We start from the raw sequence: 17389 nt of genomic DNA, 5'->3' as shown, positions 1-17389 counted from the left end.
AAAGGGGGGGATTATACTGAAGCTGAACTTAGAATGCCTGTGCCAAAGGCTGAGCTCCTGGACTCGATGTCGAGGCGATAATGCTTTGCGAAGGTGGAAGGAGTGGACCAGGAGGCTGCGCTGCAGATCTCTTGTATAGACACCTGCCCATATTCCGCCCAAGAGGCTGCTGTCGACCTCGTAGAATGAGCCTTGATGGAAAGTGGTGGAGTTTCCCCCTCTAACAATTAGGTTTCTGTGATGGTGTTCTTTATCCACCGGGCGAGTGAATACTTGGATGGCGTTCGCCCTCTTCTCGGTCCAGAATAAAGCAAAAAAAGACTTTCGTCTAAACGGAACTCTTCCGTTCTTCGCAAATATGTTTCTACTGCTCTTTTCACATCCAGCATATGTAATTGCTCCTGTTCTTCATCCGCCGGATTTGGGAAAAAAGTAGGCAAGAAGGTTTCCCTATTAATATTCATATATGGATGTCTGGAAGATAACGCTCGTAGTTCCCCCAATCTTTTCGCCGAAGTAATGGCTACAAGAAACAGAACTTTGCAGGAGAGATATCTGATGTCCACCTGTTCCAACGGTTCAAAGGGTGGTCTTGTGAGTCCCCTTAGTACTAGGGATAAGTCCCACACAGGAAAGGGTTCGTGAATCACCGGTCTTAGCCTCTTCAAGGCCTTGAAGAATCTGACTATCAGAGGATGGAACAGATATTTATTCTCTGTCAAGATATTAATGGCAGTCATCTGGGATTTTAAGGTATTCGGCTTCAAGCCCATATCAAATCCTTCTTGAAGGAACTGAAGAATACTGGAGATGTTTATTTCCGTATATCCTTTTCCCGACAACCAAGACCGGAATTTTCCTAATACTTTGGCATATTTCACATTGGTAGAACGCTTGCGGGAATTCATTAGTGTGTCAATGACCGAAGCTGGTAGGCCCTCTTCCTCTAATCTGCTTCTCTCAACATCCAGGCCGTGAGGTGTAACCTGTCTAGGTTCTGATGGAATAGACCCTGCTGGAGGAGAAGGTCGGGGGCACATGGAAGCTTCCAATAGTTCCCTTCGGACAGTTGGAGAAGAAGAGGAAACCATGACCTCCGGGGCCAAAATGGTGCTATTAATATTACTTTGGGTCTTTCTACCGCAATCTTCTGTAGAACCCTCGGTATGAGGGGTGCCGGTGGAAATAAGTAGACAAATAGGCGACTCCAAGACATCGAGAAGGCATCTACCACTGTCGGCCTGTCGTGTTTGCTCAGGGAACAGAACTTCTGGAGTTTCCGATTTTGTCTGGAGGCCATCAGATCCTAGGTTGGACAACCCCATCTGGCTATGATTTGCTTGAAGTAAATCGGATTCAAACCCCACTCGCTCGGACTGACTGTCATCCGACTCAGACGATCTGCTTGTATATTGTAACAGCCTCTTATATGAATCGCTCTTAATTGCGAAAGATGTGATTCTGCCCAGGTGAAAATCCGTTTGCATAATTTCATCAAGGACGGGCTCCTCGTTCCTCCCTGTTTGTTCAGGTAGAACACAGTGGAGAGGTTGTCTGAGCGAACCAGCACCGATTTTCCTTCCAGGAGGGTTTTAAAATGGACTAGCGATTCCAGAACAGCCTTCATTTCCTTGAAGTTCGAGGACTGTCGCACATCCTGGGGAGACCATTTCCCTTGGATCCATCTGTTTTGCACATGAGCTCCCCAGCCTCTGGCTGAGGCATCCGTGGTCATTATTATCGGTGACAGATACTGAAAAGATTTCCCTACTGTGAGCTTCTCCGTCTGTAACCACCAGTTCAGACTCTGAATAACGGAAGGCCTCAGGCTGATTCTTCTTTCCAAATCGCAATGACTGGTGCGTCTTGTCTGTATCATATTCCATTGAAGGTCTCGCATATGGATCTTCGCCCAGGGGACCGCATCTATGGTAGAAGTCAGATGACCCAAGGTCTTCATCACTCTGCGTACGGATGGCTTGTGAATGGATCTCAAGGTTCTCACTTCCTCTCTGATCTTCTGACCCTTGTCTGAAGGAAGGAACACTTTCATGCAGCGGGTGTCTATCACCATCCCCAAGAATCTTTTCGACGTCGTTGGGGAGAGCTGAGATTTCTTCCAACTCATTATGAAACCGAGGGACTGGAGAAGCGAGATGACTGTACGGAGATGAAGTTGTAACTGTTCCTCCGTTGCTGCTGCCACTAGCCAGTCGTCGAGGTAAGGATAGACTTGAATGGCCTGTAAGCGTAGATGCACTGCTGCCACCACTGATATTTTGGTAAAAATCCTGGGTGCGGACGTCAGCCCGAAGGGCAACGCTCTGAATTGAAAGTGCAGGATCCTCCCTGCTCTTCTGACGGCCACTCTTAGGAATTTCCTTGAGGACGATCTTATGGGCACATGCAGGTAGGCGTCCTCCAAGTCCAGGGAGGCCATGAACTGATCTCGCTGAAGAGTGGACACCACCGATCTTAATGTTTCCATCTTGAAATGGATTTTTCTCAGAAAATGATTTAAGTATCTGAGGTCTATAACGAGACGCCAATCCCCGCTTGCTTTTGGGACTAGAAACAACCTGGAGTAGACTCCCTTTTTTTCTTGACCTCTTGGTACCCGTTCTAAAGCTCCTTTCTTTAGAAATTGGTCCACCAGGTGATCTATACGAGGGTCTTCTCTTTGAAACAGAAATCTGCTTCTTGGCTGATGAAGAAACTCTAGCGAGTATCCGTCCCTTATTAGATCCAGAACCCATTTGTCTGTAGTGATTCTCTCCCAGTTGTTGTAGAAGTAGGATAAGCGACCTCCTACAGACCGGCTTTCGACGTCAGAAATCAGCCTTGGAGTTTTTACTTAAGTCTTCCTTTCCTCTTGCTTTTTCAGCAGAACTGGGAAGGACTCTTCTGTCTGACCGGCCTCTGCTAGATCGCCCACGATAGCCTGTTCTGCGGTAAGGCTGCCTACCAAAGGGACGAAAATTCCTTGGACGATTCTTGGTTTTAAACTGAGGGAACTTCAGAGATTTTTCATCCGAATTGGCTTCTAACAGCTTGTCTAGCTGAGAGCCGAACAGTCTCCCAGGCTCAAAGGGTAGAGCGCAGAGGTTGGTCTTTGAGGCAACATCTCCTGCCCATAGCTTGAGCCACAAAGTCCTTCTTATTGAATTTGAGAGGGCCATATCTTTAGCCAGGAATCTCAGCGAATCCACTGGAAAGTCGCACAAAAACTCAGCGGCCATTTTAAGGGACGGCAGTTGAAGGAGCAGGTCTTCTCTGGAGACTCCGTCCTCGATGTCCCTTCCTAGGTGACTTAGCCAGATTCTGAGGGCTCGAGCCACTGGTACTGCGGCCATGGCTGCCTTACTTAACGTGGCCAAGTAAGAATGCAGTCTCTTTAGCAAGTTATCTGCCTTTCTGTCCATCGGGTCCCTCAGCAGCGCGGAGTCATCTGCAGGAAAGAAGGACCTTTTAGCCAGCCTTGTTACCGCAGGATCAACTCTGGCGGGGACTTCCCAGCTTGAGGACTCAGCGGAGTCGATCTTATAAACGGAACGGAATCTTGAGCCCGGATCTATTTTCCTCAGGGGACATTTACATTCCTTCTGGAATATGGAGTCCAGAACTGGATGGCTTGGAAGGACCGAAGCTTTTTTCTTTGGGAAATAGAAGAGACTCTCCTTGTCCTGTGCGGCAACAGGGTCTTCCTTAGTCCCCATTATTCCCTTTACATCTTTGATTAAGCGATTCGCATTTTTCCTATCAAAAAGGAAATTTTCCTCCATATTAGAGACTTCCCAATCCGAGCCTGAGTCTTCGCTCTCGGACGTCAGAGACTCGTCAGAGGATGAGGAGATAGGATCGCGCTTTCTCTTTTTGGCTTTCTGTTTCTGCTTTGTCAGAAAGGACTTAAAGAGGCTCATTAGTCTTCTGGACTCTGCGTCAGACTCGTCTTCAGGCTGAGTGCAGGAAGCGCAGATATTGGACTGTGAATCCTCAGGTAAGGGCTGAATACAAGAGATGCAGCGGGATTGCTTCTTCCTTGACTTTTTTGAACCAGCAGAAGATCTATGAGAATGGACAGAATCCGCCGCCATACAGTTGTCACAGTAGTCCTCTCGCTGTTCATCAGGTAGGGGCTGCTCACATGACAGGCAATATCTGTGTCTGTGCTTCTTAGACCTCTTTCTCACTGAACCAGGAAGCCCAGACATCTGGAACAGAGAAAAACAGACATATCATGAGCAAAACCAGCAAGGATCTCTGTCAGAAGGAGCCCCAGCTGACACAATACCTTAAATTCACAGGAGCTCGGCTGCCAGGCACTTATGGCAGCTTGCTCCAGCCTGCATCCACCTTAAATATTTGAATTTGGCGCCCTGGACGCCGCCTGGTGACGTCAGCCGCTCCTGCGGCTTACCATTGGCCCCAGAGGGCGCGCTGACTGATGACGTCAGACGCTGCCCGAACCCGCAAGTGCGGTGGCCTCCTCCGATCCTAGGAGAGGCATGCTGGGGATGTTAATGCCGGGCGTCGGGCGCACACTGCGCGAATCATCGGCAGGGCAGCGGCTATCAGACCGCAAAGGAGACCTCCTGCCGGCGCGCACATCGTGGATGCGGCATAGTGCCAGCGCCAAGGACACACCCGTGGCACTGCTGGACACTTGGCCTGGAGCCTGGGACACACCCCACGGCATAGGTGGCCGATCTTCACCACACCAGACAGGTGGGCAGATTCCTCAGAAATGAGGACATAAAAAAAATACAAGGGGCAGTTGCATTCACCAGACCTTATAGGTGTACTAATTATGTGATTGACTAATTGTTTGATTGTTTAAATCTAGGTGGGCGGTCCTATGAAACTAAAAGAGGTCAACGTTAACCCATTCTGTGCTGCCGAGGACGATAAGGGAAAATGTACAGTATATACAGAAAAAGCCACTATATACTGTACACACAAATAAAGCCAATACTGTATAAATTAAGCTGTTATACACTGTATACACAAATAAAGTTGCTATATAATATACACATATATAAATCCGCTGTAGATTGTACACACAAATAAAGCTGCTATATACTGTACAAAGAAAATAAAGCTGTTATAGACTGTACCTACAAATAAAGTAATTATAAACTGTCCACATAAATAAAGCCGCTATAGACGGTACATACAAATAAAGCTGCTATATACTGCGCACACAAATAAATTCACTATATAATTTACACACAACTAAAGCCACTCTATATTCTGTACATAAGAATAAAGCCGCTATAAACTGTACACAGAAAATAAAGCTGCTAAAGACTGTAAATACAAATAAAGCTTTTATATACTGTACACAGAAAATAAAGCTGCTATATACTCTGCATACAAAAAAAGCTGCTATATACTGTACACAGAAAATAAAGCTGCTATATAATCTACATACAAATAAAGCTGCTTTATACTGTACACAGAAAATAAAGCTGCTATATACTCTACATACAAATAAAGCTGCTATATACTGTACACAGAAATTAAAGCTGCTATATACTGTACACAGAAAATAAAGCTGCTACATAATCTACATACAAATAAAGCTGCTATATACTGTACATAGAAAATAAAGCTGCTATATACTGTACACAGAAAATAAAGCTGCTATATACTCTACATACAAATAAAGCTGCTATATACTGTACACAGAAATTAAAGCTGCTATATACTGTACACAGAAAATAAAGCTGCTACATAATCTACATACAAATAAAGCTGCTATATACTGTACATAGAAAATAAAGCTGCTATATACTGTACACAGAAAATAAAGCTGCTATATACTCTACATACAAATAAAGCTGCTATATACTGTACACAGAAAATAAAGCTGCTATATACTGTACACAGAAAATAAAGCTGCTACATAATCTACATACAAATAAAGCTGCTATATACTGTACATAGAAAATAAAGCTGCTATATACTGTACACAGAAAATAAAGCTGCTATATACTCTACATACATATAAAGCTGCTATATACTGTACACAGAAAATAAAGCTGCTATATACTGTACACAGAAAATAAAGCTGCTACATAATCTACATACAAATAAAGCTGCTATATACTGTACACAGAAAATAAAGCTGCTATATACTCTACATACAAATAAAGCTGCTATATACTGTGCACACAAATAAATTCACTATATAATTTACACACAAATAAAGCCACTCTATATTCTGTACACAGAAAATAAAGCTGCTACATACTCTACATACAAATAAAGCTGCTATATACTGTACACAGAAAATAAAGCTGCTATATACTGTACACAGAAAATAAAGCTGCTATATACTGTACACAGAAAATAAAGCTGCTATATACTCTACATACAAATAAAGCTCCTATATACTGTACAAAGAAAATAAAGCCATTATATACTGCACACAAATAAAGCCGCTATAGACTGTACCTACAAATAAAGTCACTATATATTGTGCACACAAATTAATCCACTATATACTTTACAGATAAATAAAGCTGCTATATACTGTACACACAAGTAAACCACTATAATGTACTATACTGTACAGACAAAGTCGCTTAAAACTGTGTGCATTAATAAAGCCGCTATAAATTGTACACACAAATAAAACTGCTATAAACTGCACACACAAAGCCGTTATAGACTGTACACACAAATAAAGTTGCACTATATACACATATGATGCCACAATATAGTGAACATATAATGAAATAATAAATAGTGTAATTGTATACCTTAGTTAAATAATACTGGAGTTCATAATCAGAAAATCATAGATGCTTACTTTCAAAAACAGCGCCACCCCTGCCCACAAGGTTCTGAGTGGTATTGCAGTTCAGCTCCTTTGAAGTAAAAGGGGCTGAGATGCAACACCACACACAACCTGTGAACAGGTGAGGCGCTGTCTTTGTGTTTCTAATGCTGGACAACCCGTTAAATAAAATTCTTTAAAAACAAAATTACATAATCTAACTTTTTCCTGCATTTGATGGCATTCTTCTCCACCGGATGGCTAAATGGGGGTCAGGGCAACCCCCTTCTCCTGACTGGTGAAAGGCTTCTGTCCCACCTGTACCCGGCAGCATATCCGATGCGTCTTGGTGGAGTTCCCCTTTAAATGAGCTATACATGGCGTATATACTGTATTGAACAAATCGGCATTTAGGATCACTATGGTTTGGTGAATAATGCTGAGAAATACTGATATATATTTTCCTACACCACCAATTTACGGCAGACGGCTGCGGTGATGACCATAAGATGGATGTTTAGACCATTAAAACTCCAGCATACTATGAATAATTTCATTTCTGTAGTCAATTATACTAGTAATACAGCAGAATGAGATGATATATGGCCGATCTCCGATTCACTGTTCATCAGAGGGAGCTGCAGTGGCCTCTACAGGCAAAATGTAGTATTGCATTGCCTCAATTCAAATGCACGGCTGACCCAGAGTCCTTGGGTAATAGACAGGTATCTCAAGGGAAACCTTGGCAGGGGTAAAATTTGATATGTTTCTAGTCTTAAAGGGGTTCTCCACTTTCTCAATGGGGTCCCTGATGATAAGGTGATCACTGGGCGTTCTGCTGTCAGGACCCTCAGCGATCAGTTATAATCTGTGGGAAAGTGTCCAGTTTTCCTGCAGTGCCACCTCAGGGGAAGTGAAGTATTACACAATTCCCATTGACATAAACTTGCTGAGTCCTCCACCTCGCGGCTCATAGATGGGAGGGGGTCCGCATCAATGAAATCCCATATATTAATTCAGAAGTGCCTAATGGAATATATGGAAATAGGTTTTCTTAGCATGAAGCTCCAGATAATTGTAAACCTGAAATCATATGAATCGCCCAGCGAGGACACCAACCTTCAAATACATCTATGGGGGTGGGAAGGTCACTTAACCATGAAAAGGGCCACAGCCCTGGGCTTACCATCACCCCTCTGCCTTTCTCCTTAGGCCTCTGAGCCTGTATAATGGGTTTCGCCTCTTGGATTTCCTGGCCCAAAGCGTCCACATGTCCACGTCCAGCTTCATCAACATCAGGTGAGGAAGAACAATCTATAATATGTAGCTGTAGACATATAAGAATAGACACAAGAGATCGAGGCCTAATATACATGATCTGGTGGTCCCGAGATGAGCGAAAAATGAATCAACTTTGCAAAAAGTCTTCATTAAAATTCTACTGTCTGTTACATTTGGTGCAGCTTCTAGGCATCTCCATGGTTACAGACTACAGATGAATCCTATGTGTAGTCAGATACGGCAGTCATATGCTATTAGACCACCCTTCACCTCCTCTTCTTAATAATCTACAGACAGCAAATCAGGAAGCAAACAAAAGAGACAAACACTTCACTGCAAGATCAGACTACACAGGGTTTGTTTGTAGTCTGTAACCATGGCGAAACATAGGACTGCCTAGGGGCTGTATACAAAAAAAAGAATTGAATGTTTTAAACAAAACTATTTGTAAAGCTGCGTCATTTATTATTTCAGCTTTTAACAGAAATGTTGTAAAGGTGGACGTATCCTTTAAGGGACATTCTATTCAAAACTCAAACCTGGAGCCTACATCAGATCAGATACCAAGACACCAGATTCCACTGCAGTCATTGCGTACACATGGTATAATTAGTAATACATACCCCACAGGACTGTTTTATTACTCTTCTTAGCTCCCCCTCTCTCCTAGTGTCTCCTGCAGTGTGTGAGTTTAGCTTACCTGGCGACCACTTGACTTCCTGTCTGTGTGACCACCATTTGATTTCACGTAGGTGGTCGCAGGAAGTTGTCTCTGCAGTACAATCTACGGTACCTTTTCATGGTGCAGAAAATTGATGTAGGTGGCTCCTTATCAGTGAAGAATAAACACGAGGAGGAGGCAGCACAAGGAATTAGGCAGTTTCAGGATAAAAAAAAAACTATGTGATATGAAAGTCTGAAGATAGAATTTAAAGGGGTTTTCTTAAAATATTTTAAAAAGGGAGGGCCACATGACCTGCCTTTCCAGCCCTGCAGCTCTGGTCCTCATCACTCCAGTCCCCGCCGATCCTGCAGTAATGATGACTCGTCCATCCTTCATGTGACCACTGCAGCCGATCACTGGCCTGAGCGGTCGTGGGCTATTTATGCAGTCGTGACCGCAGAGGCCAGTGCTAATGTGAACGATAAACCGCGCAGGATCACTGCAGGACCAGCGGGGCCTGGAGAGGTGGCGCTAGAGAGGCTAGTTATTAAAAAGGGGAGTTTTTGTTTCTATTTTAGGTGAGTTTTTGTTTCTTTTTTATGCAAGTTACTGATTTGTGCCCATTTTTAAAAAATATCAGAAAGTCCCTTAAATACAGCTTTAGTTTATTGCCCTACCTGGTGCATTAGAGCTCTTGCCAGGTGCCATAGACCCCCCCCCCACCACCACCACCACCACCACCTTCCTTTCCCATTAGATCTCAAGAGCTGCAGAGATCTTGTAGAGTCAAAGCAGCAAAAGTGCTGTAGATCTTGTAACAGAATGACAGGTTCTTGTGGTGGGGCAGAGGCCTGCGATAAGATATCCTACTCCCTAATGCCAGTAATGCACCCCTTACATTCCTCTCCCCATAGCCATACTGTGGACTACTATGGGTATGTAGCTTCCTGTACCAGATCAGTCTTATGTGCACATTATGACGTCCATTTAGGCCTCTTTCACACGCCAGTGAACCACGGACGTGTGCTGTGTTCTCCATGCACAGCACACGCACCCACTGACGTTAATGTATGTATTCACACATAAGTGGTTTTCCAAAAGTCATTGGTGCGTGGTGATACCATGGAAGTATGGCCTATTTTGTCCGTGATTACAAATCCCTTACGCAAATTATAGTCTATGGGTCCATGAAAACCACAGATGCCGTTTCTGTTTGGTCTATGGTTTTCACAAATCATTGATAGGAGATGCTCTGGAAATTAACTTTCAGTCTAGCAGTGTCCGTGGAATACAGATACATGGACCAAGCACAGATTCTTCACAGTCATCCTCACGGAAAAACCATTGACCATCTTGTCACGGATGTCACCACGACAAAGAGGTCAAACAGAGATAAAACTAAACAGAACAGAGCACTCAGTGCCAGTAGGGTTTCCTCAGGTTCCACAGCACAGATTTCCAGGTAATGTAAATGGACACATCACACAAGCTCACTACCACAAAGTAGAAATGCAGGTATGTATAGAGGAAATAATATCTAGAAAGAATGATTAGGAAATAATGTAGTTTATAAGTAGGGGTTATACTTAGCCCCATGGCGGTCCCTTATCTGATAAATGCTAAAAAGGTTTTGTGATCATAACAGTGCTCTAATCTGATTCCCTATTCTCTCCCAGGCGCATGATTGGTAATGAGAGTGTTACACCTGTTTGGTATAATCTTGTAGATTGTGTTTGCAGCTTCTTTTCTTAATTGTCTTCTTATTTTGCAAAGTATTCTAATGGGAGGATTCACATAAATGAGATTTCTTAATTATTAGTGACCCATTGAGATATTGTTCACCTGTTTGTGAATGCGTCTAGAAGACGGAGCTTCAGTGAAGACATTGACCAATCACGTTTACTGTTGTTCTGAAGTCAGATGACAGACCAATCAGCTGTCAGCATGTAGAGGAAGCTGGTAAAGTCTGTTTGGATATTCATAGGTAGCCATAATAATTAGAATAGGCAAGTGACATAGGAAGATAAGAATCAAGATCAGATCTGGACTAATGGATGCCTAATGGAAACACATCGGTTGTATTGTAGCACTTCCCTTTAGTTTTCAGAAAGGAAACAGAGTAGCTTGCTAAGGAGAAACATAGACATATAAAAGTAACACTATAATAACATCAAGAACAAATTCATAGTATAAACTATAATAATGTAAAATATATTACAAACAGTAACACCAGGGGCGGACTGGGAAATAAAAGTGGCCCTGGAATTTTTTTTTTAAAGTGGCCCTATGTCGCAGGCGGGTCTATTTTGAAAGAAGGCAACATAATAGGCAGGGACAACAGAAGTAGGAGGGCCAGCAATACCATAGGGCATGTAGCAGTGCTGAAATTGTCACTCGTGACTGTAGATGGTTTTCTGTAACCCTACGGAGCTATTAGACTCACCGAAGAATTGCGGTGCTCAAAAACATTACATATTCAAACTATTTGAGCTCTGCTACAAAATTATTTTTACCCTTCACGATTGTGCTTCATTAGTATGAAATAATCCTGCTACTTCTGGGAACTTCCAGGACTCAAGCTCCTCTTATTTCTCTACAGTGTGGCTGGATCTGCTGTGACATTTCGGATAAGAAAAAATCGCCAAAACCTCACACTAACGGATATTACTGATCATGCAAGTGAGTACATTCTGTGTTTCCTTACCTAATTTAGATAAAAAATAATAATAATAATAATAATTCACAGAATAATCAATTTTATTTTCTCCGGGAAATTTCTGTTATTCCGGATTAGTAGATAAGAGACTGCAGTACTTGTGGTCTATCACATGGTGGCACTACAGAGCTGGCACTTAAATTGTTAGTATTAGCCTGGAGATTGGACCCTTTAAAATATAGCTTTTATTTAGTTTTATTTAAAAAAAGCAAAAACATATAGACACCCTCTGGTAACCGGGTATCCCAAATAATATATAACAGGACGAGATGTTGTCCAGCTACCACCGTAAAATTGGTGAAAAAAATAATAATAAATAAGATAGGTGTAAATTCCAAGGGCGTTGGTGACATTAGTCACCAACGCCCTTGGTGCCCTATCCTCTATCCATTTCCCCAACCTCCGACTAATGTCACCAACGCCCTTGGAATTTACACCTATCTTATTTATTATTATTTTTTTCACCAATTTCACGGTGGTAGCTGGACAACATCTCGTCCTGTTATATATTATTTGGGATACCCGGTTACCAGAGGGTGTCTATATGTTTTTGCTTTTTTTAAATAAAACTAAATAAAAGCTATATTTTAAAGGGTCCAATCTCCAGGCTAATACTCACTTATACGGACACCTATACTATTATTTATATTTACAAACCGGATTCCAAAAAAGTTGGGACACTAAACAAATTGTGAATAAAAACTGAATGCAATGATGTGAAGATGGCAAATGTCAATATTTTATTTGTAACAGAACGTAGATGACAGATCAAACGTTTAATCCGAGTAAATGTATCATTTTAAAGGAAAAATACGTTGACTCCAATTTTCACGGTGTCAACAAATCCCCAAAAAGTTGGGACAAGTAGCAATAAGAGGCTGGAAAAAGTAAATTTGAGCATAACGAAGAGCTGGAAGACCAATTAACACTAATTAGGTCAATTGGCAACATGATTGGGTATAAAAAGAGCTTCTCAGAGTGGCAGTGTCTCTCAGAAGCCAAGATGGGTAGAGGATCACCAATTCCCACAATGTTGCTCAGAAAGATAGTGGAGCAATATCAGAAAGGTGTTACCCAGTGAAAAATTGTAAAGACTTTGCATCTATCATCATCAACTGTGCATAACATCATCCGAAGATTCAGAGAATCTGGAACAATCTCTGTGCGTAAGGGTCAAGGCGGTAAAACCATACTGGATGCCCGTGATCTCCGGGCCCTTAAACGACACTGCACCACAAACAGGAATGCTACTGTAAAGGAGATCCCAGAATGGGCTCAGGAATACTTCCAGAAACCATTGTCAGTGAACACAATCCACCGTGCCATCCGCCGTTGCCAGCTGAAACTCTACAGTGCAAAGAAGAAGCCATTTCTAAGCAAGATCCACAAGCTCAGGCGTTTTCACTGGGCCAGGGATCATTTAAAATGGAGTGTGGCAAAATGGAAGACTGTTCTGTGGTCAGACGAGTCACGATTCGAAGTTCTTTTTGAAAATCTGGGACGCCATGTCATCCGGACCAAAGAGGACAAGGACAACCCAAGTTGTTATCAACGCTCAGTTCAGAAGCCTGCATCTCTGACGGTATGGGGTTGCATGAGTGCGTGTGGCATGGGCAGCTTGCATGTCTGGAAAGGCACCATCAATGCAGAAAAATATATTCAGGTTCTAGAACAACATCTGCTCCCATCCAGACGTCATCTCTTTCAGGGAAGACCCTGCATTTTTCAACAAGATAATGCCAGACCACATTCTGCATCAATCACAACATCATGGCTGCGTAGAAGAAGGATCCGGGTACTGAAATGGCCAGTCTGCAGTCCAGATCTTTCACCTATAGAGAACATTTGGCGCATCATAAAGAGGAAGGTGCAACAAAGAAGGCCCAAGACGATGGAACAGTTAGAGGCCTGTATTAGACAAGAATGGGAGAGCATTCCTATTTCTAAACTTGAGAAACTGGTCTCCTCGGTCCCCAGACGTCTGTTGAGTGTTGTAAGAAGAAGGGGAGATGCCACACAGTGGTGAAAATGGCCTTGTCCCAACTTTTTGGGGATTTGTTGACACCATGAAATTCTGATTCAACATATTTTTCCCTTAAAATGGTACATTTTCTCAGTTTAAACTTTTGTTCCGTGATTTATGTTCTATTCTGAATAAAATATTAGAAGTTGACACCTCCACATCATTGCATTCAGTTTTTATTCACGATTTGTATGGTGTCCCAACTTTTTTGGAATCCGGTTTGTAATTCTATGAGAATTTTGTTTAACACTTAAATTGTTACTGGCCTGTGTGATTGGTGAATATAGGATATTTAAATCATCGCATTAAGGAATTTGCTAATCTGAAGGTTGTAACCTTAAAGGACCCTTAACCTGAATGATGTATGTAACACATGAGATAAAGAACTATCAATTTATATAAAGTCTCATCCCTGGGGTCAGGGGTATGTCAGATATTATGTCCTAGCTGTCCATAGGTATATATACAAAAACTCAAAGATTACGTGAGGGGAGTGCAAAAAAAGGAAGAAAATGTATATATATGTATACATACAGTAGAGCATCATACAGGACACAGCTTGATAGTTCGCCAGCCTCCCTCTATTAGGCCCTTTAAAATTTAAAGGCTCTGTACACCTTCGGAGGCAATGTTTGTTTATGATTGCATTTTACTAATTTTTATCTAAAAATCATATTTTCAATTGGCCTTTATTAAAAAATATTGAGCCATTCTGTCACAAAGGGTTAACCGTTTGTCTAACTGTGTGACTGGTACTTTCACTTTGTGCCTTTTCTAAAATGCCTCATCTCTAAACTACTAAGAGGTCATAAACACAAGCCATGTTCTCATCAGTAAGACAAGAACTAAGGCTACTTTCACACTAGCGGCACTGACCTCCGGCAGGCTGTTCTGTCGGGTGAACAGCCTGCCGGATCCGTCCTGCCGCTAGTGACCATGTGCCCCCGGACTGCCGCTCCGTCCCCATTAACTATAATTGTGGCGGGGGCGTAGTTCCGGAAGAGGCACGGCGAGAGGCTGCCGGAATAAAACTACAACATGTCCGACATTTATTCCGGCAGCCTCTCGCCGTGCCTCGCCGGAACTCTTCCGCCGCCCCCATTATAGTCAATGGGGACTGAGCGGCAGTCTGGGGCACACGGTCCCTAACGGCAGGACGGATCCGGCAGGCTGTCCACCGGACGGAACAGCCTGCCGGAGGTCCGTGCCGCTAGTGTGAAAGTAGCCTAAGCTATAATATAGTGTTTATAATGTCAGAGAGCAGAGATAAGGAGCCGTCAGCTCCCCAACTGATGGCAAAGAAAGAAAATTCAGAGGCTGGTACTGGAGCCTCTCAGCTCTGTACAGAAAAACAACTCCATATTTTTTATAAAGACCAATTGAAAAAATGATTTTCAGCTCAAAATCATCCGTACAATTCAATAATAAAAAAAATATTGCCCCCAAAGGTGTACATAGCCTTTATTTATAGCCTTATATTAAAGGGGTTCTGCAGTTTGTTTAAACTGATGATCTATCCTCTGGATAGATCATCAGCATCTGATCGGCGGGGGTCCAACACCCGGAACTCCCGCCAATCAGCTGTTTGAGAAGGCAGCGGCGCTGGCAGTAGCGCTGCGGCCTTCTCACTGTTTACCGCTGGCCCAGTGACGTCACGACTAGTATCACTGGCCTGGGCGGCGCTAAGCTCCATTCAAGTGAACGGAGCTTAGCCGCGCCCAGGAAAGTTGATACTAGTCGTGACGTCACTGGGCCTGCGGTAAACAGTGAGAAGGCCGCGGCGCTACTGCCAGCACCGCTGCCTTCTCAAACAGCTGATCGGCGGGGGTCCCGGGTGTCTGACCCGCGCCCGTCAGATGCTGATGATCTATCCAGAGGATAGATCATCAGTTTAAACAAACTGCAGAACCCCTTTAAATGAAAACGTAAAACAGAAGACACTAAATATGTTAAAACCTTATTGCGCCTGCGTCCTAAGTGTCTGAGTCAGGAGCCTCACTGTATATTATTCAGGAGGTTAGAGGCACCTACTTGTTCGCCTCACTTTTTATCTCTTTCTCAAATATTTATCCTATCTAACAACTAGGTTCTGGAGCCCTAGTTGATTCTGCAACAGTAGGATATGGTGCTATTAAAATAGCAATTGATAAGCTACTGCAGCAGCATCATCAGGGGACTACAGACAACAGACAATCTTGCTATTGTCTGTAGTCCCCTGATGACGCTGCTGGTGCCACGAAACATGAGGAGCCTCTAACCTACTGAATAATATACAATCTGGCTATCAAACAAGTAGCCTCTGACTCAGATACTATTAGGACACAGGTGCAAAAGGTTTTAGTTTCTTCTGTTTTCATTTCATTTAAAACAATCAAATAAAGGTTAAGTTTTAAAGGGCTTAATAGAGGGAGGCTGGTGAACTGTATGTGGCTCTACTATATATATTGGTGTATATAGTGCTGGTCAAGATGGCTGCCTGCGGGGCTGTGTCTATGCACTTGATGTAGGGTCTTCAGATATTTCCCTTGAGTGGGCTGTCATGTGGATGGTAACACAAGAAAATTGGTTTGCTTGTACTGCGCACATGCCCAGTGGTACTACACCATCATCGTCTTTATAACTGGCTGGCATAAAGTAATTCCTTGCTAATTAGTTATAGAGTTTCAATTCCTTACTATTTTCAAAATGTCTGCTTGCTGTCAATGAATGGCAATCTTTTCCCTTTCATTCTCAGGCTGAATATCACAACTGCAGTTAGTACCCATATAACTGTACAGGTGAAGTGGCCAGGGGCTTAGTTCCTGGACCCCAATGCACAATTTTTAACAGGGCCCCATGACAGTCGCATGTTATTTGTGGCACCGGTCTCCTTGACATTTTGCACTCACTCATGCCTCAGCTGCAGCCATAGTTTGCTCCTGGCGGTGGCATACCTACCACAGAGACGTGGCACAGAACTGCTGCGGGATCCCTCCACATATTTTTTTAGAATGTTTTGATACGTTATTTCAAAATGTTTCATTTTCATGTTGTAAAAGAAAATTATTCGCATAAACTTTGCTCCTCTTTCAGTGGCTCTGAAGTCGGATCTGCAAACTGCGACGGGCATAAAGATTGTCCAGACCGGCATCGGACAGGTGAGGAAGACGTCTGATATTCATTACATGGATGTGTACATATTGTGTATGACAGCCGGCATGGTACCTAGCTGAGTACAGGCTCCCATAAATGGCAGCCTGCATTATACAGATTATTCCTATTGGTTCTAGAGTAAGCAAATGTAAATTCTAGTAGTAATATATCTCTAAATAAAAATATATAAATATATATATCTCTAATATAAAAATCTCCTGTTGCTTCCTGGAGACAATCAGCAAGCTGCTGTTGACAGATCTGTTATTACTGTTTGTCTCTATAGCATATTTTCAGCACATAATTGTGACTCGCTGTAGATAAAATAAGGATCTGGTTGGGTCATTCACCTTAGTACCCTGCAGCCCGACTCATAAACCCAAGGGTAGCATTCCTCATACCCACCTTTCAGATTCTCTGCCAGTCATGCACCAACACTTGCATGGGCCCCGCTGATCATTGTTTACTTGACATGTGTTTCCAATTAGTGGCCCCAGCGGTTATATCGGTACAGAGAGAGGGTCACAGGGTTTTTCAAAATGTCGGAAAACCACTTCCATCGGGCTACTCCAGTGTTATCAAGTTTAGGAGTTTCATGGTATTTATCTATTTTCCAGCTGGATCCGTCAACAGCAGTTTGTTGGTGGATTTAATGTAGGAACTCCTGACTCAATTTTTTTTAGAAATGCATAAAAAAGGTCTTAAAGGATTTTCTGTTTGCTGCCTATGGGGCCAATGTGCAGCGGAAGCTTCACTTAAAAAATATGGATTTATGATCAAGGTCTCGTTAGT

The 17389-nt window shown here is 42.8% G+C and overlaps 1 protein-coding gene across 1 annotated transcript in view; it reads left to right on the top strand.

Moving 5' to 3' along the window:
* Positions 1-17389, top strand: part of PTPRN (protein tyrosine phosphatase receptor type N) — an 84021-nt gene that overhangs the window by 33715 nt on the left and 32917 nt on the right. Inside the window, 2 exon segments of the mRNA XM_040441531.1 lie at positions 11326-11405; positions 16538-16602. Of these exon segments, the coding sequence (XP_040297465.1) occupies positions 11326-11405; positions 16538-16602 (145 nt within the window).

Source organism: Bufo bufo, chromosome 7 (genome assembly GCF_905171765.1).
Source record: "Bufo bufo chromosome 7, aBufBuf1.1, whole genome shotgun sequence".
NCBI classification, from domain to species: Eukaryota; Metazoa; Chordata; class Amphibia; order Anura; family Bufonidae; genus Bufo; species Bufo bufo.
Note: the sequence above shows the minus strand (reverse complement) of the source record. Positions and strands in the feature narration are given on the sequence as shown.